Source organism: Balaenoptera physalus, assembly GCF_965194825.1.
Source record: "Balaenoptera physalus genome assembly, chromosome: 1".
In the NCBI taxonomy this organism is placed as follows: Eukaryota; Metazoa; Chordata; class Mammalia; order Artiodactyla; family Balaenopteridae; genus Balaenoptera; species Balaenoptera physalus.
The window spans coordinates 57,085,362-57,112,238 of NC_138882.1; the positions used below are offsets into that span (position 1 = coordinate 57,085,362).

The following is a 26,877-nucleotide window of genomic DNA, read 5'->3' on the forward strand; positions in this document are numbered from 1 at the left end:
TCATTTGTCTCTAGGTATTTTTTGATTTCCTCTTTGTTTTCTTCAGTGATCTCTTGGTTATTTAGTAACATATTGTTAAGCCTCCATGTGTTTGTGTTTTTTTACGTTTTTTTCCCTGTAATTGATTTCTAATCTCATAGCATTGTGGTCAGAAAAGATGCTTGATACGATTTCAGTTTTCTCAAATTTACTGAAGCTTGATTTGTGACCCAAGATGTGATCTGTCCTGGAGAATGTTCTTTGCATACTTTAGAAGAGAGTGTAATCTGCTGTTTTTGGATGGAAAGTCCTATACATATCAGTTAAATCTATTTGGTCTGTTGTGTCATTTAAAGCTTCTGTTTCCTTATTAATTTTCTGTTTGGATGATCTGTCTTTTGGTGTACGTGAGGGGTTAAAGTCCCCCACTATTATTGTGTTATCGTCGATTTCCTCTTTTATAGCTGTTAGCAGTTGCCTTATGTATTGAGGTGCTCCTATGTTGGGTGCATATATATTTATAATTGTTATATCTTCTTCTTGGATTGATCCCTTGATCATTATGTAGTGTCCTTCCTTGTGTCTTGTAACATTCTTTATTTTAAAGTCTATTTTATCTGATATGAGTATAGCTACTCCAGCTTTCTTTTGATTTCCATGTGCATGGAATATCTTTTTCCATCCCCTCACATTCAGCCTGTATGTGTCCCTAGGTCTGAAGAGGGTCTCTTGTAGACAGCATATATATGGGTCTTGTTTCTGTATCCATTCAGCAAGCCTGTGTCTTTTGGTTGTAGCATTTAATACATTCATGTTTAAGGTAATTATTGATATGTATGTTCCTATTACCATTTTCTTAATTGTTTTGGGTTTGTTTTTGTAGGTCCTTTTCTTCTCTTGTGTTTCCCACTTAGAGAAGTTCCTTTAGCATTTGTAGTAGAGCTGGTTTGGTGGTGCTGAATTCTCTTAGCTTTTGCTTATCTGTAAAGCTTTTGATCTCTCCATCGAATCTGAATGAGATCCTTGCCGGGTAGAGTAATCTTGGTTGTAGGTTCTTCCCTTTCATCACTTTAAATATGTCATGCCACTCCCTTCTGGCTTGTAGAGTTTCTGCTGAGAAATCAGCTGTTAACCTTATGGGAGTTCCCTTGTATGTTATTTGTTGTTTTTCCCTGCTGCTTTCAATAATTTTTCTTTGTCTTTAATTTTTTCCAGTTTGATTTCTATGTGTCTTGGCATGTTTCTCCTTGAGTTTATCCTGCCTGGGACTCTCTGTGCTTCCTGGACTTGGGTGTTTATTTCCTTTCCCATGTTAGGGAAGTTTTCGACTCTAATCTGTTCAAACATTTTCTTGGGTCCTTTCTCTCTCTCTTCTCCTTCTGGGACCCGTATAATGCGAATGTTGTTGCGTTTAATATTGTCCCAGAGGTGTCTTTAGGTTGTCCTCATTTCTTTTCATTCATTTTTTTTTATTCTGTTCCGCGGCAGTGAATTCCACCATTTTGTCTTCCAGTTCACTTATCCGTTCTTCGGCCTCAGTTATTGTGCTATTGATTCCTTCTAGTGTATTTTTCATTTCAGTTATTGTATTGTTCATCTCTGTTTGTTTGTTCTTTAATTCTTCTAGGGTTTTGTTAAACATTTCTTGCATCTTCTCGATCTTTGCCTCCATTCTTTTTCCAAGGTACTGGATCATCCTCAGTATCATTATTCTGAATTCTTTTTCTGGAATAAACCTTAGTATTCTGTCTTCTATGTCTCTTTTCTTCTCTTACAAAATTTTCTGTCTTCTTGACTTTATTCCTTCATTTTGAGTAGTTCTTTTAGGTTTATCTTCCACTTTGCAAATTCTCTTTTTATTCTCCAAATATAATACTTGTTCTTTTGTAGGTATTTGTCCTCAAATCCGATTATCCTCTTCTTTCCCTTTTTCTATATCTTATATTTTGTTTGCCATTACCTGAGTTCAGCTTCCTGTTTTGTTGTTTATCTTTTGGAAAATAGTCTTTTTTTCTTCTGACCCAAGCACAGCTTTAAAATAATTCTTAGTTACCGTCTACTTTTAGCAGGAGTTCACTTTAGATAAGTGTTTTTTGTTCATTGTAGTAACTTAATATTTCTTAGTTAATACATTTGCAGTTCTGGTATTCTTATTGGTGAACTTATGTCATCTCAGGATCTCATTATGTGTCTTATCTCTTTATCTGTTAATGTGCCACAAGCATAATAGTTAGTAACCATTTGTGGAACAGTTTTCATACCCTTTTAATTAACATGGTGTTGGTAATATTATATGTTTAGGATTATAGACTTTTTTAATAAGGTTTATATGCCAGTGTATTTCAGATTTGTTGTTGTTCTCTAAATATGTATATATGTGATTTAGTTATTTGGGTCTTCTAGTGTATATGTCAAACTATTTAGTACATACGTATTAACTACCCCTTCACCTAATAATCAGTGTTAAATACCTATTTTGTACAGCCAAGCATTGTTCCTATTATTCACAAGGTATAGGGTGCAGTATAGGGATGATGAAGCAGTAATTAGTTTTCTTTTGGTAATTGTTTTCTAACAATTGATGCATATTAAAGTAAAATTCTCAAAATTCTTAATTTCAGAATAGCCCTTATAATGGATTCTATCTCCATTTAATTTGGAGAGTTGAAAGAAGCTTCTCATTTTATTCTCATAAAATTGACCTATTTTCCCTTTAAATTAAGAATTCGAAATGTGGTCTAAGAACTGCGGGATTTTGCTATTTGTAATTATTTTAATGTGAACTTTTGAAGTGAAATATTCAAGCATTTGGATATTCTGTGTAGAAAAATAGTATGATTTGTTCTGAGTTACAAGTGTCTTTTCTTGTTATCACCTTAGACAAAGAAACAGCCCTGGTATAACAGCACATTAGCATCAAGACGAAAACGACTCACTGCTCATTTTGAAGACTTAGAGCAATGTTACTTTTCTACAAGGATGTCTCGTATCTCAGGTACATTCAGGACTTCTTAAAATATCTCAGGTTCATATTTCATATCCATATCTAGCTTCTTATGCTGGATTTATGGAAAGCAAAAGTGTCTATTTTCAACATAGTCTAGCACAGCATTGTGGAGGTTCTTAGACATTTTGGAGAACATTGCTTTTCCATATCTATTTTTGTTCTCTTTCTTAATTTGGGAGTTTTTAATCTGTATATAGTGAGCTGTATAAAGTTAAAAACAAATCAGCCATGAATATGTAGCTAGCAAAAATAAGTTCCATTTAGTTGCCTTCTATTCTTCAACATTTATTAAGTTCTAAGCACTATCCTCTGTGCTAAGAATAAAAAGATGAAAGTACTTGTACCTGTCGTCAAGGAGTATTATGAATTTAGTGGGGGAAAGCAACAGGTGAATAATTCTATGTGATATTTTATGTTATATACATATGCAAAGGGTATTAAGGGAATAGAGAAAAATATCCACTAATATAACTGGGAGTGAAAAAGCCATGCCACGTTGAAAATGGAGAAATGTAAGAGAATGATTCCTGTAGGGATTTCAGAGATGTTGTATTTAGTCAAGGCTAGTATTAATTAACTAAAAAAAGTAATTAGAAACATATTCAAAGTAGAAGAAATAACTTATGCAAAGATTTGTACACAATAGCATAGAATATATTTATTGCTATAGAGAAGTAATGTAGTTCTGTGCCCTTTTTGTTAGTTCTCTGATCTTTAGCCTTTCTTGGTGTCTTTGCTCACTAGTGCAGTAGGGACATTTATACCGACCCAGCAGGGTTTTTTTTTTTAAGGTTTATAGATGATGCATGTAAAATACAATGCTTGGTATAAGTTAGATTCTCAATTAATTGATGTCATTTGTAATACACCTGCTCAAAATGAGGACCGCCAAGGAAAAAAATGTCTGATATTTTATTAATTGTTAAAAATTTTGCCTTGGTTTTCTCTTGAATAGGCATGTTTGTATTATAATCCACGCATTATAGAGAGAGAATCTTTGGAGAAATTTGCCTCAGGACTGGAGGTGGCAGAAAAATGTATATAGAGTCACATAGCATTTTTCCTCTGAAGACTAGAAGAAAGCCAAACTTTGTTTATAAGTGTGTTTGAAATTAATAGTCAACAGTTTTCATACAGATGGAAAGCTCTCATTGTATTGTCTTGAGAATTGAGCCCCTTATTAAACTTCTGTAATAGTCTATAAACTATAGTAGGAAGCTGTAACATTGAAAGTGGTCTGAGACCTACATTCTACTGACTGGCAGAGGGTTCATGTTAACCCTTTCAGATGTTATTTGTTGGTATGATGTTGAAATACAACCACAGGCAAATGGCAGACATTAAAAAAAGAGAGAGAGCAAGATGGGAAAGAGAGATTGGAGTAGGCTATTGATTAATAATTTGTAAATAACTATAGTATAGGCATGCTGTGGGATAGTAAAGGTAATCACAAACCAATTTAATTTATTTTGGAGATATAGCTTTATAGGGAGGTAGACTAGTAAGTTAAAACCAGGAGGAAGATTAGATTTTTATTTTTGTAGACATGGCTGTATTGTACTTAACACATGTTGTCTTCAGTTTTTAGGAATCTCAAATTTAACTTAACAAATTTGCACAGTGTCTACACTAATCATATTGCTGAATATGGAGTCCCTCCTAGTGTCCTTGGCTGTAAAGAGGAAATTTAAACTTCTTTGTAATGGGGTACCTAAGAGTTTGATTGTCCTTCTGTATATTTTCAAATGAGAATCCACTCCCCATCCCCAACTTTTATTTTCATCTATGAAAATGAGACATGAAGACTAAGAAATAAATGCTTTGAACTCTTAATTGTAATTGGAAGAGAAGCTCAATTATAAAGCATTAGAAGAGAGAAGAGACACTGAACACACTTTTGCAAACTAATCTGTAATTAGGAGAGGTGATATGCCATCAGATATGTATGGGTATTGATCATAAACCAACCAAGCAAACAAAATCCTACCTTTTTACAACCAGATAAGTGAAATCTAATCCCTATGCTTTCAGATACTGAAATAACTGCTTTTAGTGTTATTTTTATAACTTCTGTTGAAAGTAGGTGTTAAATGAGTGGATATGATGGCCAGAAGTTCAACTACCCTAGAAAAGGATTGTGATCTTCTACAGAATAGACATTCTTGAATGCTTGTGAATTTTATGTACTTAGGGATTGATGTCAAAATGTTGAAAGAATGTATTAATATTAAAACAATTTTTAAATGGCTAGCTAAAGTAACTGTCTTTTCAGTATTTACTACATTAAGTAGCTCACAGTAATAGGGTTATATATAAAAAGAACCAGTTACATGGTTGGATGCATGTTGTATCCAAACCACTTTGCTGTACAGTTGATACCCCTCCCTTTTGCAATAACCTATGTTTTATTTATAATTTGTTGAATTTCCTGAGAATAATTTTTGTGGACCAAGTACTTTAGCTCAATAACATTTTGATATTTCATGCTAATTGGGTTTGTTCCTTTTGCGTTTTCTTGAATGGAAACACTACAAAATTGAGCCCTTTTAATGTGGGTCGTTAGATGACTATGTTAAGTTAGTGTTTAAATCTTTAAAATGTAAAATATTAGGGACAGAAGCTTACTTAGTTTCCTCAAATAATTATTTGTTTTTCTTTATAATAATTGTTAGATAAAGTTCTTCATGTCAGCAATTCAAGATAACTGGAAATCTCCAGATAAAATAAATAAATTCTTTATTGTATATCATATAGTAGAGTAATAGTAACTCTTTTGACTTAATGATTCTTACAGCTTAATTTCTTTTTGCTTACTAGTATTTTCAGAGGACATTTAAGAAGGGAAATCACAAAAGTTTACCTTAAAAAAGTTCTGTGTGTGTTTGTATGTATATGAGCTAAGAATAAGGAAGAAGGTATGAAAACACAGTGTTGTAACAGGCTTATTTCAAGTTTCAATATAGAAAGCTAACTAAAGTAATTGTGTTCTTTTCTTTCTTTGGAAGGGAAAACACAAGTCCAAACTTTAAGCAGTTTTGAAAAACAATGTTTTTATTCATGATTCCACTGTAGGCCTGTTTCTACATTGGAGATGTAAATTAGCTGTCTTCTCAGGTCCTTTATAACCTGATTTTGTGATTTAAATTCTACATCATTTAGTTATGAATAGTTTACTGAAACGGACTTTACTCAAAGTATTTGTAAAGAGTTCTATTGGATGGAATTATTGTTTTCCATATTCCACCAAGACATTTGAGTGAACCTATTTTAAGTTTGATTTTGAAAATTAATAATTCATACACTGCAGGTTTTTACTCTTGTCCCATAATTGGATTTGAAACACTACAAAGTATTATGTGAACAAATATTTCACTTTCTTTTTACTTAAAAATCAATTTTTAATCTAAATTATGTTATTATTAATTGTTTTGACTATAAGTAAACATGAACATGAAGATGTATCCTTGTAAACATGTTCCTTTAACAAATACTCTGTCCAGTATATATACTTGTCTCTCCACCCTCACCTTCTTCACTGATAAGGGATTTTGTTTTAATAAATGATTTAACTTCTCTTGATCAGAGGTACTTTTTTTTGTTTTTGCAAGAAATTATTGCTTAAAAAAGAAAAAGAATTCACAGTATGTTCTTACTGGTGTTGAAAGAGACAGTGTCTTTCAAGAACCACTGAGAAAGTTTTCTTAAAAGTTGAAAGATCAGCTCGTTAATTTGTATATGTTAGTCCTCTCTAAGTACTCTTGAAGAGTTGTTGTTTGTGTTTAGAATATAGTTTTCAGTCTGTGGATATTGCTCTTTGACTTATGTTGCAGTTCAATTCATTTATTTTATTTTGTTTTCTTCATATAGATGACAGTCGAACTGCGAGCCAGTTGGATGAATTTCAGGAATGCTTGTCCAAGTTTACTCGATATAATTCAGTACGACCTTTGGCTACATTATCATATGCTAGTGATCTCTATAATGGTTCCAGCATAGTTTCTAGGTAAGTATGGGGCAGCATACTATTTTCTTACTATTTTCTTTTGCAGGAGTGTCTAGAAGTTAATTGAATTTGAGAAGCAGTTATAGTGTTATGGTTAAGAGCCTCTATTCTGAAATCCAGGTTGCCTGCCAATTTTTAGCTCTGTGGTCTTAGGCAAGTTTCTGAATCTCTTTAGTCCTCAGTTTATCTCTAAAATGTAATGATTGTTAGTATCCGCCTCATAGGGCTGCAGTTTGTTTTCTTGTAATTCTTTTGTGTGGTTTTAATGACAAGGTGTGCTCCTAATAAATGCTCTCTCCTCTTCAGTTTTTTAGAAGAGTTTGTAAAGAATTGGTGTTATTTCTTCCTTACATATTTTGTACAATTCCCCAGTGAAGCCATCTTGGTCTTGAGTTTTCTTTGAGGGAAGATTTTTAAATACAAATCCAATTTTTAGAAGCGATATAAGGCTAATCAGGTTATCCATTTCTTCTTGATTGAGCATTATTTTTAGTTTATGCCTTTCAAGGAATTTGTCCATTTCATCTAGGTTGTTGAATTTATTGGCATACAAGTGTTTATAGTATTCCTTTATTATCCTTTTGATGTCTTTAGATTCTGTAATGATTTTTCCTTTCTCATCCTTGATTTCAGAAATTTGTTTCCTTTTTTTTTTTTATACTTAATAGTCTGGCTTAGAAGTTTTCAATTTTATTTATCTTCTCAAAGAACCAGCTCCTGGTTTATTGATACTGTCTGTTTTTCTGTTCTCTGTTTCATTGATTTCTACTCTTAACTTTATTATTTCACATTTTCTGCTTTCTTTAGGAGTAATTTGCTCTTATCTTGCTAGTTTCTTAAGGTAGAAACTGAAGTAATTGAGCTGAAACCTTTCTTCTTTTCTAATATAGATAATTTGTGTTATAAATTTCCCTCCAAGTGTTGCATTAACTGCATCTCACAAATTTTGATGTGATTGATATCTTTTCTTTTTTCCAAAAATTTTTTTTTTCTGGTAAAATACACATGACATAAAATTTACCATCTTAATAAGTGTACTGTTCAGTGTTATTGAATGCATTCATAATACTGTGCAACTGTCATCACCATCCATCTCTTTAATACTTGACATCTTGTAAAACTGAAAGTCAGTACCCATTAAACAATAACTCCTTGTTTCCTCTTGCCCCCAGTCCTGGCAACCACCATTCTACTTTCTTTGTCTATGATTCTGACTATTGCAAGTATCTCATATAAGTGGAATGGTGCAATATTTGTCTTTTTGTGACTGGCTTATTTCACTTAGTGTGGTATCATCAGTGTACATCCATGCTATAGCATATGTCAGGATTTCCTTCCTTTTTAAGGCTGAATAACATTCCATTGCATGTATATAACACATTTTGGTCATCTGTCTGTCTGTCAAAGGATACTTGTGTTGCTTCCATGTTTTAGCTACTGTGAATAATGCTACTATGAACATGGGTGTAAAACTATCTCTTTGAGATCTTGCTTGCGATTCTTTTGGGTATATACCCAGAAATGGAATTGCTGGATCAAATGGTAATTCTATTTAATTTTTTGAGGAACTGCCATACTATTTTCCACCAGGGCTATACCATTTTGCATTTCTACCAGCAGAGCCTAAGGGTTCCAATTTCTCCACATCTTTGCCAGTATTTATTTTCTGTTTTTTTGATAGTAGCCATTCTACTGGGTATGAGGTTAGGTTTGATTGCTTAGATTTGATTTGAATTTCCCTAATGATTAGTGATGTTAAGTGTCTTTTCATGTGCTTATTGGTCATTTGTATATCTTCTTCGGGAAAATGTCTTTTCAAGTCCTTTGTCCATTTTTGAATCGAGTTTGTGTTTTATTGTTGGTTTCAGGAGCTTTCTATATATTCTGAATATTAATCCTTTATCAGATTTATAAATATTTTCTCTCATTCTGTGGGTTGCCTTTTTACTCTGTTGATATTATTGTCTGTTGTCAATGCATACAGTTTAAACATTTTTATGAAGTCTTATTTGTCTATTTTTTCTTTTGTTGCTTGTGCCTGTGGTGTCATATCCAAGAAATCATTGCCAAATCTCAAGTTGTGAAAAGAGTTTTATGGTTTTAGATTTAGGTTTTTGATCCATTTTGAATTAATTTTTGTATATAGTTTTAGGTAAGGATCTAACTTCATTCTTTTGCATGTGAATATCTAGTTTTCTCAGAACCAGTTTTTGAAAAAACTGTCCTTTCTCCAGTGAATGGTCTTGGCACTCTTGTCAAAAATCTTTTGACCATATATGCAAGGGTTTATTTCTGTGTTCTCTCTTCTATTCCATTGGTGTATATGTCTGTTTTTATCTATGTTTTTTGATTACTGTAGCTTTGTAGTAAGTTTTGAAATCAAGAAGTGTGAGTCCTCTAGCTACTTCAGGTCCTTTGGAAATCCGTGTGAATTTTAGGATGGGTTTTTCTATTTCTGAAAAAAAAGTCATTGGGATTTTGATAGGAATTGCATTAAATCTGTAGATCACTTTGGGTAGTATCTGACATCTTAACAATATTCAGCCTTCCAGTCCATGAACATGGGGTATGTTTTCATTTATGTCTTAGTTTCTTTCAGCAATGTTTAGTACTTCTCATTATACAAGTCACCTCCTTTGTTAATTCCTAAATATTTTTTTGATGCTCGTGTAAATGAAATTGTTTCTGTAATTTTCTTTTTAGATTGTTCATTGTTATTATACCTAAGATATGATATTTTTCATTTTCACTCATTTCAAAATCTTTTAAATTTCAAATTTGATTATATTTAGACTCATGGACTACTGAGACATTAGTTTTCAAATATTAGGGTTTTCTAGTTATCTTTTTGTTATTAATTTATATTATTTTTATCTTCATCATCTTGACCATTCTTTTCTTTAAAAATTTTTAATAAATTTTCTAATATACATAAAGATGGAAAGAATAGAATCCTTTATACAATCATCTCCCAGACTCATCAGTGATCCAAATTTTGCTGTACTTGCTTTGTTTATACTTTTCATTCTTACTTTCTTTGCTTAAGTATTTTGAAGCAAATCCCAGGTATTATGTCATTTCAACTGTAGATTCTTAAGAATCTCTATGTCTTAAAATATGGATATTGTATAACCACGGGGCTTTATCACCTCTAACACAATTAGCAGTAGTCCCTTGGAATCATCAAATTGCTAGTCTATGTTCAAATTTTCTAGAGAGAATGAAGAAGCCTTAAAAAAGATGTTTTTGATGTGGATCAGGAATTTGACAATTTTTACCTTTTTAAAAATTACTGAAACTACATGTGCTTTTCCATGTTCATGACTGAGATTTTTATTTATGTATATGAATATTGATCTTGAAATTCAGGCCATTAGCTAAAGAGACTATTACATTAAATCTTTTATTGTATTCAAGCTTGTTGTTTAACTTGGTAACAAGACAAAAATCATACATTTATTTATTTTTCTATATGTTGGCAGTGTAAGTTTTCCTAATCAGGCACTGGAGTGATTAAAGTTTTAAAATGCAGTAAATTGTGGGTTTTGTTTAACTAATTAATTAAATTAGTAATTAACCTATTTAACAAAAATTCATTGACTACCTAGTGTGGGAGAGGCTAGGAGTGTAATCATGAACAGGCCAGCTTTGATGCTTGGATTCAGGAGAGCTCTCAATTTTATTTCAGTGCCTTTATAGAAGAAATAATACTGATCTGGTATGTACACATTTACTTATAATTATATGGCTCTACCCAACTGAAATGTAATACAGATTAGAACTCTGTTGTAGTAACGATTAATGTCCCTGACCATTGTGAATTCATCCTATATTGTATTTTCTTCTCCATTTAAAAATGAACAAAAAACCAAAAACAAAATAAAAATTTCCTTCTTAACTTCATATTACAAAAGCAGCATTTCTAGTTAGAAAATGTAGGATTGGTTATACATCTCTAGGTATTCAAAAAAAGAGTAAGAACTATTCTTCATTCCTGAAAGCCATTTTAGCTTGATATAATGTAATTCTGTTTTTTAAAAAATAAGTAAACCTTGATCATATAAAGACATTTATATCAGAGTGCTGTGTTTTCTGAGGCAGACATTTACTGTTATAGGAAGACTTAAGATTTCAGTTTAGAAATATAACTTACTGAAAGTGAGATTAGTTATATCAAAATATTTCAAGCAAAATAAAAAATTTAAAGGTACCTTTAGTTGTTTCATCTTCATGTTGGCATCCATTCTTTTCTCTCATTTACATTGAATTAACATTTCTGAAAGAAAAATTTCCAATTTAAGAAGTTTATCAGGCAGAATGCTTGAAGGACTATAGTAGGCAGCAGCAAAGGAACATAGTATCCATAGTATTGAAGGGACTTTGAAACTTTCACAATCCTGGTGATATTTTGCTTTTTCTAGTTTCTCACATTCAGACACATCATTGATAATAAATTCATTTTAAAGGCTTTTAATTCCTTGCAAATTAGGACATTTAATGAAGAATTTCTTTTGGGAAGAGGGGTGAAGACGTGTTAGAGATGACAGTGTTGAATTTGGTGCATTATTTCATTACACTGTAAAAAAAATTATTCTTACTGTAAAATTGCATGACATGTATTTAGTGTTGGTCATTTATTGCAGTGAGAATCTCACTGAGAGAAAAAGCTGAACCGGAAACTTTCACTTTTAAAATATGTCTTCCTTTGCTTGTGGATCACTTTGGGTTATTTAACACCATACTCGTGAGTCCACAAGGTGGCAGCATTTGTTTACTTTGACACTGTCTCAACTAGTAGACAGTAGAAAAGGTATGAAATCAGAGGCTTATAGTGAAGTTCATTCTCATAAATACTGGATGGTCCTAGGTTAATGTCACCAAGTAAGAGAAAGGATAGAGAACTTTTCTTACACATAGCAGTAATGGAACATTTTGCATTTTTTCTTGAATTAGGTATTCATGACCACCAGAGAGGAATGAAACTGCATTGTTTAAACTTACTGAGTACTTAGTAGCAATGGCTGTTGAATTCTTGGTTTGAACGTTGCATACCTAGATTGTTTTGGTTAAAATTGTTATACACTCCCTCTGTAGTTTACAGATTATGTTAACATTTTTGCTTATATTTTCTCAAACTCTTGAATTAGACTTACATCAGGCATTAGTAAATTCGTAAGAAGAAAATGATTATATATTGTGGCATTTTTTTGCTGCTGGTAATGTAGTGTTTGATCACTTTTCTTCAGACACCATTGTAAGTATTTTACATGACCTTGTAAGTATTTCACTAACTCACTTAATCTTTACTGTGGAGTAAGGCATTGCTATTAATCTCATTCTACAGATGAGGAATTGAGGTAGAGAGAAATTTTCTAACTTGTCCAAGATCAACACAGTGCTAGTAAATGACAGAACTAAGATTTGAACTAAGACATTCTGGGCCCTGTGTTTTGCTGTTCTGTTGTCCCTTCAGGATCTGTTGAAACCTTGGGAAAAGTTTCTGAAAGCACTTTACTTTTGAGACAAACAAAAGAAGTAATTCTTTTGAGTTTCTGATACTTTGTATCCCTATTACTGTCTTGTCTAACTTGGCCTCAATAATGAAAATTTTTTATTTTTAATTTAATGTAGATATGACGTTCCAGTGTCATTTTTGCCATAGTTTGAAAGTATTCAAATTAAATATTTATTTTTTTGTAGTAACCAGTTATAAGGATTGTTTTTTTACTAAACTTCAGTTTATGATGACAATCAGTGCTGATCCAGGTTTAGGGTACCTTTTTTTTTTTTTTTTTTTTAATTTTTTAAACACACTATAATCCAAGTTTCGATTTTAGTACCTTTTTTTAAAAAATTATTTATTTATTTATTTATTTATTTATTTATGGCTGTGTTGGGTCTTCGTTTCTGTGCGAGGGCTTCCTCTAGTTGTGGCAAGCGGGGGCCACTCTTCATTGCAGTGCACGGGCCTCTCATTATCGCGGCCTCTCTTGTTGCGGAGCACAGGCTCCAGACACGCAGGCTCAGTAATTGTGGCTCACGGGCCTAGTTGCTCCACGGCATGTGGGATCCTCCCAGACCAGGGCTCGAACACGTGTCCCCTGCGTTGGCAGGCAGATTCTCAACCGCTGCACCACCAGGGAAGCCCTAGGGTACCTTTTAATATATTCTTTATTGTAGAATGCCGTGAGTTTTAAATTTGTACTTAAAAATAGGTTGTCTCCAGGTAATTAATTACTTGGTAAGGAAGAAGTATGATTTTTAGGACGACTTATGCACTTCTCTTTTTGTTAAAAGATATTTCTGTTATTGTCTAAAGAGTTATCGGGCCATCTGGGGTTGATGAGAAATGGGAGGAGTGGGAGTGCAGAGGAAAGGATTTTTTTTTTTTTCAGAATTTGGCCCAGGACCAATTTTTTAAAGCAGTAATTTAAAAAATTGTGTTCTAGGCTTGAAGCTTCATCAGGGAGGGAGTCTTATCTGCCTTATTTCCCGCTGCATCTCCATGCCTGGCACATGGTAGGTGCCCATTAGTAAATAGTTGTTGAATGAATGCATGAATGAATGGAAAACTTTCTGCATGCTCTGGGAGGACCCAGAGCAGGCGGGGCTCTAGCAGTTGTCTACCTTAACCTGCTTTTACATATTTGCTTTCTGATAAGTATTCCTTTGAAGAAAGTATCCCTAGGCTAAAAAAGAAGTCTGTAAATCACCAATGACACATGACAGAAAAATAAGTTAATGTTAACAACTTAAAATAGAAGCGTCCAAGATTGTCAGCATGTGTTAATGAGTTTCCTACTTCTGTGACAATTCAAGATACAGGCTAAAGATGAAATACACACAGTCTAAGTTTAAGCGTTAGAAATTGCTACATCCTCTCTCTTCCCCATAGCCTCTTTCCTACCTTTTTCCTCTTCTCATCTCAATTCCTCTTATTTTTCCTGTTTATTTTCCTTTGCCCTTGCTTACGCTGAGGCTTGGCAGTAGCACATAGTGAAACCATAAACTCAAATCATTTTATGCTTATTACCACAAAGAAGGTGTTAGTTAGGCTAGCATTTGAGATTTTAGTAGACTAGTAAGTTTGTCACTAATCAGAACATAAAATAGATGCCTACAACAAAGGCTTAGAATTAGAATGCTGCCTTTTATTCATGATAAAATTATTTACCTGGAGAAGAGTAGAGTTTGTTAACCTAATGACTCTCTTCAAATAATCAAAGTAAAAGAGGAATTAGAGTGGTTCTGTTTGGTACCAAGAGATAAAAGTAGGACTAACGGCTGGAAGCCACATTTTAAGGTTAATATAAGGAAGATCTTTGTAGTCAGCAGTGTGTAGAAGTGGAAAGGGCTTCATCGGGAGGTAGTTGCCATATGCTCTTCTTAGTTTTTAAAACTAAGCTCTAGTTTTTCTTTTCTCTTTTTTTTAATCGAGAAAAATTTTCTGCAATCCTGAGATCAGTTATATGTATATGTTCACCTGTATTTTTCTAGGATATTGTTTTTGTTTTAACTTTTCAAAATTGTACCTATTCATAACAAATACTTTAAGTGCTGAGAGTACAAATAAGAGTGATACACAGAATAGTGGAGAGACAAACCTATAAGCCAATATATAGAATAAAGTGTTGTAAGTGCTATGAAAGCATCTACTGGGTACAACATGGAGAATGGATTTGAAAGAAGCAAGAGTAGGAAGTAGGGAGATCCAATATATAGGTGGTTGTTGAAACTGGCCAGGCATAGCATCAAGCCATCATGATGATGGCTTGTGACCTGTACTAGGGTAAGGTCAGTGAGGCTTAGGTGAAGAAGTATTTAAAAAATATTTGGGGACTGGGGACTTCCCTGGTGGTCCAGTGGTTAAGAATCCTTCCTTCCAATGCAGGGGATGCGGGTTCATCCCTGATCAGGGAGCTAAGATCGCACATGCCCCGGGACAACTAAGCCCATGCACAACAACTACTGAGGCCACATACCACAACTAGAGAGCCCACATGCCACAATTAGAGAGCCCATGCACCACAACTACTGAGCCCACATGCCACAACTAGAGAGAAGCCCATGCGCCGCAGCAAAGAGCCTGCGCACTGCAATGAAAGATCCCACGTGCTGCAGCTAAGACCTGATGCAGCCATAAATAAATAAATAAATAAATAAATATTTTAAAAAATATTTGAGGACTAAGGTAGACAAAACTTGATGATCGATGGGTGTTGTCCTTGAAGGAGAGGAAGATAGCTTCCAGGCTTTAGGCTTGAGGAGCTCGGCTGAAAAATATTGGTGTCATTTACAGAGATAGGGATACTGGAAGAAGAGTAGGTTTAAAGGTAAGGAGGCACATGGGAGATTATGCATAGGCTCTTTGGTTGTACAGAGAAGAGGTCTATGAATATGGGAATTTGTACAGTTGATAATTGACATCATGGTTGTAGACTCATAGAGCTCCAACATTTAAAGATCAGGTAGACGAGGAGGAACCCGTAAAGCAGATCAAGAAGGTTCTCAGATGAAAATGAAAACTAGGAGAGTTTATTGCCATGAAAACCAATGAGGAAACATGAGATAATTTGTAGAATTAGATCATGTGCAGGATTGAATCCAAAGCAAAGTAAGACTTTTTGCTTTCATTAAAAGGGAGGACACTTCCTCCTCCATAATAGGAGGGAAGGAGAAGAGAATGGGTTCAAAGGCAGGCATGTTTGTATATTTAGTGACAAGGAGATAAAGGAGTTCTTCTCTTAAGAGTTTATGCTTTTTCCATATGTCATCTCAGAGTGACAGGTAGAAAGGGTGGTTAGCGTTCATGTTTGACTGTGAAAGAAAAAGATATTAGATGACGAAAATGATTAAACTTATGGACCGTGGAATTTAAACTGCAGACTGAAGGAAATAAAGATAGGAGAGGTCTGAGAAAGAGGCAAAAGTGGTGGAATCAGCTTTGTAGAGGACAAGAATGAAGGGTTTTGAGAATAGAGAGTAAGTGGCGGGGACGGGGGTGCTATGGAGACTGTGGTCAGAGAGGTATTTGCATCTTTGGCAGGGAATTCTTTTTCATCTTTGTACTTGTAACACTGGGTAGTTTACCTGATATCTAATGGGCTCTCCTGTTTGTTGACTCAGTTGTAGAATAAACTAAAATGCAAGGTAAAAAATAAATAATAAATGCTTGTGGGGATCTGATAAAATGCTGAGGGAGTTGACTAAAGAGGGAGTTCACTTTAGGCTATGACTTTCAGGTTCCTGGAGGTATTTGAAGTGGTTCTTTTAAGTTTTTTCTCCTGAATTTCTATAGATTATTATTTCTCTGCTTGATTTTTAAGATAGGAAGTGCCATTAATATACTTTCTGCTATTACTTCATTGTGTTCAAAATCCTGTCTTTGTAATGTCTTGTTAAAGTTTGTGGTAGAAGTAGTAATTGTTGTTAAAGGCTGGCTATCATTGTACTTGCTTAAGTTTAGGGGGACGATAAAGCTTGGTTTGCAACTTCTCTGGATAAAATATGTGGAGGAGAAATAAGGGAATATAATTATTCACACGTGTTGAATGATATAGACTACCTCTATAGGGGAAGGCCTTTGTAAATCTTTATAGTAAAACTACTAATTTGGAATGGGGACAAAGAAGACCAATTTGAATGAGTGAAGTCTCATGTAGTTTAAAAAAATAATTTTATTTATTTCAGCTATCTAGCCTAATTAGCAGTAGTTTCAATTCATCCTTTTAAAATGAGATGTAATGAGAACTTATTTGAAATTTTTTAGCATTTTGTGTGGCACACTGTAACTACTAAGTAAATGTTAGGCAATATTCTTACTGTTTCAGATTTACTAACATGCCTAAGGACAGTGATTCTCAAACTTTGGTAGGCCTCAGATATAGCTGGAGGGCTTGTTAAAACACAGGTTGCTGGGCCCACTCCCAGAGTTTCTGATTCAGTAGTCTGTGCTGGGGCCAAGAATTTCTAACATTCTCAGGAGATACTGATGCTGCTGGTCTGAGATGGCACTTTGGGGACACTGTCTTAGGTTAAGAGCTTTACAAAGAAGATATTTACTTCCAGTAGAAGAAGTTTACTTCTAATAGGAAATATTTATCATTTTAATTCTTTAGGAGAAGACCATCATTATTTATTTTTTATAGTTTATGAATCAAAGAAAATAAGATTAAAAAAAAAACCCCATTTAGTCTATAGTTTCCTAACCAATAAGTTGTCATAGTGTGCTGTGAATGGGTTGCATTTGTACCAAGACATTTATTCCTTCTGTTCTTGGAACAGTTGAGTGAGGGCTGGGTTGGAGAACCAGCTTATAATCAACTGTCCTAAGGACAGAGGGGATTAATCACATGTTTAACTTAATTTGTTTTGCCTGCTGCACAGTGATAGGGAAACTCTAGCTTAGAGAACCAAGAACAAATAAAGTATCTTATTTTCTCTCCAAGTTGTTGTAGTAATTTTTGGTGAACGAAGTTTATAGTGAAAATTGAGGTTGAGGTCTTTAACATATAAAATATTGATATTTCATGTTAATAATTAACCTGCAAAGCTGAGTTCTTAAAAGGAAGCCTACTTTTACTCTTGCTGGAGGACCATATCACTTTGATATAGAAGTGAGTCACTGGGCTGCCAGTAAGTAGGGTACACATTTTGGGGGGTTGAGAGGGAAGTTTTGAACCTTTTAAGATTTGAAAAAAATATGTTCTTAAATGTAATCTTTTTATTCACTCTTTCTTACACTTTTGACTTAATCAGGAGGTTATGTAGGGGAGGAAAAATCCTTTTCCATCTACCTTTCTGAGGTTTTGGCTGGGATCCCTATAATAAAAGACAGATTAACAAAAGAAAAACGGAAGTTTATTAATATATATATTTCATATATACATGAGAGAAACGCAGGGAAATGAGTAACTCAGAGAGGTGGCTTAGAACTCTGGCTTATATTGCATCTTTAACAAACAACAATAATCTGTAGAATAAAGACAGGACAGAGAAAAGCAGTTTTAGGCTTCCAAGGACAGCAAGCTGTGGGAAGGTAAATATACAGAGGGAACTAGTTTGTTTGCAGATTCCTCTGGTGCCATCTGTGGGCTGGTAAGAGTCTAGAGTGTCCAGTAAAGAGCATTTATACCCTGCTTTTAGGCAGAAAGAGGGGAAGGATGGAGAGAGCTTTTTCTTCATTTGCTGCTTTTTGGTTGCCTTCAGCTCAAAATAATTTTTATGTCAAAGAGGCATATTTGGGGGTGACATATTCTGGTTTCCTTCAAATAAAATCAAAGTCTCTGTCCATCTTGTCACTAGTGTGAATTTAGTGGGACTGCAGTTAACTGCAACTTAGAAATAACTGTGATATCAGTATACAGAAAACATTCTGGTGAAGTGTTTTATCATATAAATATTTGACAAAGGCAACTTCAGTGTACCATTATTTGCCTTAGATGTGGTAATTTGCCTATATATTGCTAACATCAGACATTTAAAACTTAGGTAAGAATGGCTGTTATTCTAAGAGCAGTTGTACACATGTACCATTTTGATTTTTTCCCCTTTATCTGAGTTAAATCTACTGTTCGTAATAGTTTCATATTATGCTCACACTTCACCTATACAGAATTTAACCTCTGGCAGTCTCATATGGCTGAAACGTAGTCAGTAACCAAGGCTGAAATGAAAAATAAAAAGGCTTTAGAACAAAATAAATGCTATTAAATTAGTGACTAAAGCTCATACATTCACAAATGGCCAGCTTCTTGGGTTACTTCATGTCTATTGACTTTTTTATATACAACCCCTGTAATCTTAGTTGTCTGGTTTGTGTCTCTTCAAATTATAAAGGGAAGGGAAATTTCAATAGATAGGTTCAATGACAGCAGCAAGAAGTGATAGCTACTAGCTTGACAAAGGGAAGAAACAATGAAACTGCAAATAGGAACTAAAAAATAAAGCAGTTTGTTTCCATTTAATATGAGGTCAAGTGGTTTGCCGTATCTTAATAGACTCAGATCACTGAGATGTAATAGAGTGAGTGTGGTGACTAATGTCAGTAGGGCTGTTCACCTTATTATGCTCAGTATGTTCATATAAAGATAGTAAGGAATATATTACATTTGACAGATTACACTCATAGGGAATCAAAAGTTGGTTCTGAAATGTATTTAATATTTACTGGGCACATACTCTTGTCTTAGAGCAATAGACATATATGTCTATAGACAATGTCCAGAAAATACTATTCTATTATCCTTTAAAAATAATTTTAAATGTTAATATGCCATTGGTATAAATGTATTATGAAAAAATTCATATTTCTTTGTAATTACTTTAAAATTTTTGGTATTTGTAAGTTTCAAGCTTTGCACTGGTTTTATTTATATAAAAGAAGACATTATGAATAAGAAAAATACTGACTTTTATACCTAGTACAGGAATCAACAAACTATGGCCCATGGGACTCGAATTTGGTCCATCACCTATTTTTCAATGGCCCATGAACTAAGCATGGTTTTTATATTTTTAATTGGTTGAAAAAATCAAAAGAAAAATAATAACATAATGATGTACAGTAACATGACTTATAATAATGACATGAAATTTAAATTTCAGCGTCCATAAGTAAAGTTTTGTTGGAACACAATCATGCTCATTCCTTTACATATTGCCTATGGCCGATTTTGAACTGCAACAGCAGAGTTGAGTCATTTCAGTAGAGACCTGCACAGCTTCTCTGACCCTTTTACAGAACAGGTTTGCTGACTCCTGACCTCGTAGATTTGCTGAGGCTCTAAGGACATACTACTACATTTGATTAAAGTTCTGTCATATTTGGGGGGCCTTAGTGTGTCTATGAAAAAAAAAAGGGTTTGTATCGGATTTTCTGATCTCTTAGTGATGACTGGCTATTTTATATGCTTCATCATTACCTAACACAAATGACCTATTACTCAGCCTGTCGTACGGTAAGCACTCCATCATTGGTTGAGTGATAACTACAGATTTTTAGTACTCTTTTAATTACAAATCCTGGTTTGTTCAGCGGAAAGTTTCCTATGTGCCTTTTAAAAATTATTTATCAAGTGGAGCTGAAAAATGCCTTGAAATAAGACAAAAGCTTGCACTATGATTAGCTATATCATACTAATCTTGAAACACGGATGCTTTTCTACCACTAATGGTTTTTGTGTTTACATTCTTTCTCTTACCTTTTCCTCTCCCACATTAATAGGTAATTTTTGTTGATAGCATCTAGAATTATAAAACACTGTTCTTTGATCCATCCTTGAGAGGGCTTAATTTGTTGTTCTATTATTTACATAACTTAAGTTTAATAAATGTAGAATCACAAATTGGATAGTTTTAAAAATCACCCTTGTTGAGATACAATTTACATACAATAAAGTGTAAAGTTTTAATTTTGGCAATTGTATAAACCACAATCAAAATACAGAACATTTCCAAAAATTTTATTTCCTGCCACTTTGCCTTTAATTCTCCAGACTCCTGTCCCAGGCCACTGGTTATCTGCTTTCTGTCATCATAGAATAGTTTAGTCATTCTGGAGTTTCTTATAAATGGAACCATACAGAATGTGCTCTTGTGTGTCTAGCTTTTTTAGCTCAGTGTCTTTTGAGATCCATCCATGTTTTCTGCATCAGTAGTTAGTTAGTTAATTATTTAGCAATATTGCATTTAATGAATATTCCACAATTTGTTTATCCTTCATGTGTTGATGGACATTTATTTCTAATTTTTGACTATTATGAATAAAGCTGCTATGAATATTCACATACAAGTCATTTGGATATTCACATTCATATTTATTTCTCTTGGGATTGAAATTGCTGGGTTGTATGATTAGTTTGTGCTTAACATTTTAAGAAACTGCCAACTGTTTTCCAACGTGATTGAGTTATTTTAACATTCCAGTCAGCAATGTAAGAGAGTTCCATTTGTCCCAAATCCTCAGTAACTCCTGGCATTGTCAGTCTCTTTATTTGTGGGTATATAGTGATATTTCCTTGTTATTTTACTATATGTTTCCCATACGACTAATGCTTTTTAATGTGCATGTTGGCCATTTGTATATCTTTTATGAAACATCTATTCAAATCTTTTGCCCATTATTTAAAAATCAGGCCCTTAATATCATTGAATGGTGAGAATATTTTATGTATTCTAGATATCAGAAATATGTATTGATAGTATTTGCTCTGAGTCTGTGGCTTGCCTTTTTATTAATGGTGTCTTTCAAATAACATAAGTATTTAATTTTTATGAATTCCAGGTCATCAGTTTTTTAAAATGATTTAAGTTCTTTCCTTCAGAAATGTTCACCTGCCCCAAATTGTGAAGATTTTTCTCCTTTTTTTCTTCTATAATTTTAATAGTTTTAGCTTTCACATTTAAGTCCATAATCCATTTCAAGTTAATTTTTTTTAATTAATTAATCTATTTATTTATTTTTGGCTTGTTGGGTCTTTGTTGCCGTGCACAGGCTTTCTCTAGTTGCAGCAGCGGGGTCTACTTTTCATTGCGGTGCGTGGGCTTCTCTTGTTGCGGAGCACGGACTCTAGGCACATGGGCTTCAATAGTTGTGGCACGCGGGATCAGTAGTTGTGGCTCACGGGCTCTAGAGCGCCGGCTCAGTAGTTGTGGTGCACGGGCTTAGTTGCTCCACGGCATGTGGGATCTTCCTGGATCAGGGCTTGAACCCATGTTCCCTGAATTGGCAGGCAGATTCTTAACCACTGCACCACCAGGGAAGTCACCAAGTTAATTTTTATTAGATTGTGAAGTAAGGGTTGGAGTTCAGTTTTTCCCTCAATATGGATATCCACTTGTTCCAAGCATTATTTGTTTAAAAGATGAATTTCCCATTGGCTTCTATGTTTAAAATCAATTGAGCCAGATATGTATGAATGTACTTCTTGACTCTCTGTTCTATTGTATTGACCTATATGTCTGCTCTTAGACTGGTACCACACTCTGTTGATTATTGTAGTTTTATAATAAGCCTTTAAATCAGGTAATGCAAATCCTACAACTTTGATACTCTTTTTCATAGTTGTGTTTGCTACTCTAAATTCTTTGCATTTCTGTAAATATTTTAGAACAAGAGCTCTCACCCCTGCTCTCTCTCTCTCTCTTTTTTTCTGCTGTAATGGTTTGAAAGGATTAATTTAGTAAGAGTCAAATTTTCTCTATTACATTTTTCTTCAGTGGTTTTGTCTACTTGTTTCTATAAGAAATATGAGATGAGTTTCTGATTTTATTAAAGTCTGTCTGGCTAACTGATATTTTGGGGACACACTTTTATATATTCATTATGAAATTTTTTCTAGATTGTACATTTTCACTTCAGATTAGCCCTCTGTAGCACTAAATAGTTTCTTTTTATCATAGTTATATTGTTTTGTGATGAAGCATCACAGCAGTGACATTAATGATTTAATATTGTAACCTCATTGGTTGCTTGTAAATGCTACCCAAGGATACAGAACTGAAAAGTTAGATGTATCTTCTACTTCAATTTCAAAAGTAAAGAATTGGAACTTTTACTTGCATATCGTTCCCTCTACTTTACTAAATATAGACACATTCCAAAAAGGACAAAATGTCATAGTAGCTTTGTGGACAAAAGATATTTTGTTTTTTCACTATTGTTTTTTTCTCTAGTAGATGTTTTTATAAAATCTTTCCATTAATCTTTGCTTCATAAGTTATTTTCAGTTTTCCAAAGTTCTCTAATAAACACCATCTATCATAGGATATTGTTATACTGTGCACAGAAAGGTGTTTTAGGACAGATGAAGAGTCTACAACTAAGTTAATTTAAGTGAGTATAAATTATAACTTGCTGTAGACTTAGATGAGAAAAATTTGATAATCAGTATATTGATCTTAAAGTGCCTCAGGTTGCATCTTTAATTTTAAATGCTTTAGTAGAAAGACATTTTATCACAGTGTAAACACTTGGCATTCACAAAAGTGTTCCAGAATATATGTCAGATAGTGTACATATTTGTTTTAGCTATTCAGTGATAGCCAGAGGGGACAGAAAAATTAAAAATTTTAAAATAGTTGTTTTAAAGCAAGATCTTATGGCTTTATATGGGATTAAAACTAAAACCAGCAGCTAATGAAAATAATCATACAAATATATACGTAGACTTTAAATGTGGCTTCACTTTAGTGCCTGCAGAATAAATTCAAGTGTATCCATTCATTCAAGACAGGGGTCAATAAATTAAGACCTGCAAGCCAATTCTGACTCACTGTCTAATTTTGTACAGCAACAAGCTAAGAATAGTTTATATATTTTTAACATGTTGAGAAAATATAAAGAATAATTTTTTGTGATGTGAAAATTATATGAAATTCAAGTGTCAACATCCATGAATAAAGTTTTATTTGAGCATTGACGCTCTTCTGAAATAAAATTAATAGATATTGCAACCTATACACACATTAAGAAAATTATAGTGTCCTAACTGTAATATAAGGGAGAAATAAGAGGAAAATAATTTAAAATCTAATGTATATTTTAATACATAAATTTCTTGTATGACTGCATTAGACAGTATAATGGAGTCGTCAGATACTTGAACCTACTTATAATAAATAAGTTTGGAACAGTCAGTGAATATTAGAAATGCATGGCTAGTTTGTCTTTATATGTATAATGGGATTCATTTCTATGCTCAGATAATTATTTATAGGTTTTTCACTTACACAAGAATGAGTGGTAAAAATATCTTTGAATGTATATATTCTAAGATAATCAATGTAATCAATAGGACGGGAAGAGGGAAGGCAAAAATAATTTTGTCCTCTGTTCAGATTAGAGACTTAATAGATACATTGAATCCTTTATTTCTTTCTATAGTAATTCATAAAGTCATAAAAATAGCCACTAGACAGAAATACTACAATTCCCATTTATGAGAATAGCACACAGAAAGCAGAAAGAAATCAAATGGTCAAAGATATTTCTTAATTAAAAATGCAGTTGGGGACTTCCCTGGTGGTCCAGTGGGTAAGACTGCACGCTCCCAGTGCGAGGAGCCCGGTTTCAATCCCTGGTCAGGGAACTAGATTCCGCATGCATGCTGCAACTAAGAGTTCGCATCCTGCAACTAAGAAGTCCTCATGCTGCAACAAAGATCCTGCATGCAGCAACTAAGACCCAACGCAGCATGCATAAGTAAATAAATAAATAATCACAAAAGAGAAATAAAAGCAAACATGTCCTTGATAAATAAATGTAAATAGGCTAAACCTCCCATCAAAAAGGAAATACTTTCACATTAGATCATAATATGAAGCATAAATCTGTACTATATATAAGAGTTCCTAAAACTTGGAGCTGTGAATGTTGAAAAGTAAGGTTTAATTCAGGCTAGAAATCATTAAATCTCATTTTCTCTCCACAGCTCCCCATACCCCCCGCCCACCCCAGCACTTCATAATGATCAAGATTCAGTCCATGATGAAGTTTAAGTAGTTGTAAATATCATTATGCATTGGAAAATTTCTTTGTTAACTGTAAGACAAAATAGAAACACTAGTTGTATGAGACTTTAAGTCAGATCAGATCTTAGTTCATGACAGGCCAGACATTGAGTGGACTAAAAATAAAACTATAGAAGCCCTAAATAACATAACAAGTTAGAAGACATATACAAACATGTATAAAGAATATGACTTCTTTTAAAATGTCCATGGGACATTAAAAAATGTACAGAGTGATATATCAAATGTCAAATTACAGAAAATAAAAATAGCAGAGACAGCATTCTCTGATCACAATACAGTAAGATGAGACATTTATAACTCAATAAGAAAACAGAAAAAAACCCACCGCATAGAAATTTAAAAGCTATCTTGGCAACTCTAGAGTCAAAGTGGAAATGAAGCCACTTTGGTGAAGCTTTTATATATTTGAACCTATGGGATGCAGCTAAAAGTGCTCAGAATAAAATTTCTTGTTTTACGTTCTTAACTAATGAAGAAGAAAGTATGAAAATAAATTAAATATTTAACTGAAGATGTTAGAGAAAGAACAAAATAAACCTAAGTACACTAGAAGGAAACTAATACGGTAAATGTGAAAAAATGAATGAATTATAAAAAAAAATGATTTTCAATCAACAAGCTTTTTAAAAGAAATAAAAGATGCATGTTAGCCTAATCAAGTAGAAACTAGGAGAAACTTCAAGTACATGAAATAAGAATTGAAACTAAGGAAATAACTACAGGTACACTGAAAGAAAAAGTAATAAGGAACTACTTTGCTGCAATCTATTGCAAATAATCTTGGGTTCTTAAATGACAGAGATTATTTTGTAGGCAATGTAGATAATCTGAACTGGCTGTAGAAGGGACAAAACTCCACACAGGCTAATTACAATGGGAAAATTAGGGAAAGTTGTCAAATAGAAAATAATAAACCTAACTGGCAATGTAAGAGATCTAAAAGAAGAAAAATTTTAAAATACTGCTGAGGAAGCAAAATTTGAACAAAGGAAAGATACAGGATATGCCTAAATGGAAAGGCTAAGCATCACAAAAATACTGTTTTCCTTCATTAGTGTATGAACTTAACATGATTGCCATGAAAATATCATATAGGATATATTTTTTTTGTTTTTTGGAAATAAGTTGGTGTTAAAAATATAGTTACAAGATGCCTGGGAAAATTCTGAAGAAAACAGTTAATAAAAGGACACTACTTCCTACAAGATGCTATAGCATATTATGATGAATCAGTAATTAAAACTGTGTGGTGCGAGTCCATGAACAGAGAATGTCTACAGTTATTCTTATAAGAACTTAGTTTATATGATATAAACTGCATTTCTAATAAATGGGGAAAAGAGATTATTCAGTAAATGGGGTTACTAGGTAGTGATGTGGGAAAATATAAATTTACATCTCTTCTCATAGTTTAAAATAAATTCCAGATGGAATGAATATTTAAATGAAAAAAAAGAAAAAGAAACTGGCAAAGTATTAGAAGAAAATACAGGATATAAGTTTTTTAAATCCTATGGAAAAAAATAAAGCAGAGGGAGATAATTCAGCGAAACAGGGGGTAAAGTGTAGAAAGCTGCAGTTTGAAACAGATTAGACCACTTCAGGGTCAGAGACTATCAAGTGCATTGGCCCTGAGGTGGGATTAGGTTTGGAATTTCCTAGGTTTACCATAAGGCCAGTGTAACTGGAACAAGGGAGAGGGGGAGGCAAATCACATACACTGTTTTATAATCATTTTGCCTTTTTCTTGAGACCAGGTAGGAAGCCATTAAATGATTTTGAACCAAAGGAATGTTGATTGGACCTGTTTGAAAATAGACTGTAAGGGTCAAGTATGGAAGCAGGGGTACCAAGAAGGAGCCTATTATGATAATACAGACATGGGATAATAGTAGCTTGGATGAGAGTGGTGGCAGTGAGAAGTGGTTAGATTCTGTATGTATTTTGAAGGTTGGGCTGAAGGATTTGATGTTAAAGTTAATTAAAAGAGGGATGGGATTAGTTAATAAGATGAAGAAGATTTTGATGGGGAATTCAAAAACTCATTTTAGGACAGATTAAGACGCCTGTTACATTAAAATTGGAGCTGTCAAGTAGGCATGAACCACCAGTGCAGAGAGAGGTCTTGTATGTGAGATAAACATTTGATAGTCATTAGTGTATATATTTAAAGCCTCAAGATTAGATGCGATTCCCCAAAGAAGTCCATGGAGATTAAAAGGAGGTGAGGGACAAGGACTGAGCTCTGGGATACGTGAGTGTGAAAGTGGAGACAGGAGGAGGAATGAACAATGCCTACTGTGATGGAGCTGCCAGTGAGGTGGGAGAAAAGTCAACTCTGTTGAGGAGGACG

At 33.6% G+C, this 26,877-nt stretch overlaps 1 protein-coding gene across 5 annotated transcripts in view; it reads left to right on the plus strand.

Annotated features, from left to right (window-relative positions):
• Positions 1-26,877, plus strand: part of COP1 (COP1 E3 ubiquitin ligase) — a 271,776-nt gene that overhangs the window by 124,883 nt on the left and 120,016 nt on the right. For all 5 annotated transcript variants that reach the window (XM_082437791.1, XM_082437795.1, XM_082437794.1 and 2 more), the window contains 2 exons: positions 2,860-2,974; positions 6,854-6,989. In XM_082437791.1, coding sequence (XP_082293917.1) covers positions 2,860-2,974; positions 6,854-6,989 — 251 coding nt within the window. The remainder of the gene's footprint in view (positions 1-2,859; positions 2,975-6,853; positions 6,990-26,877) is intronic.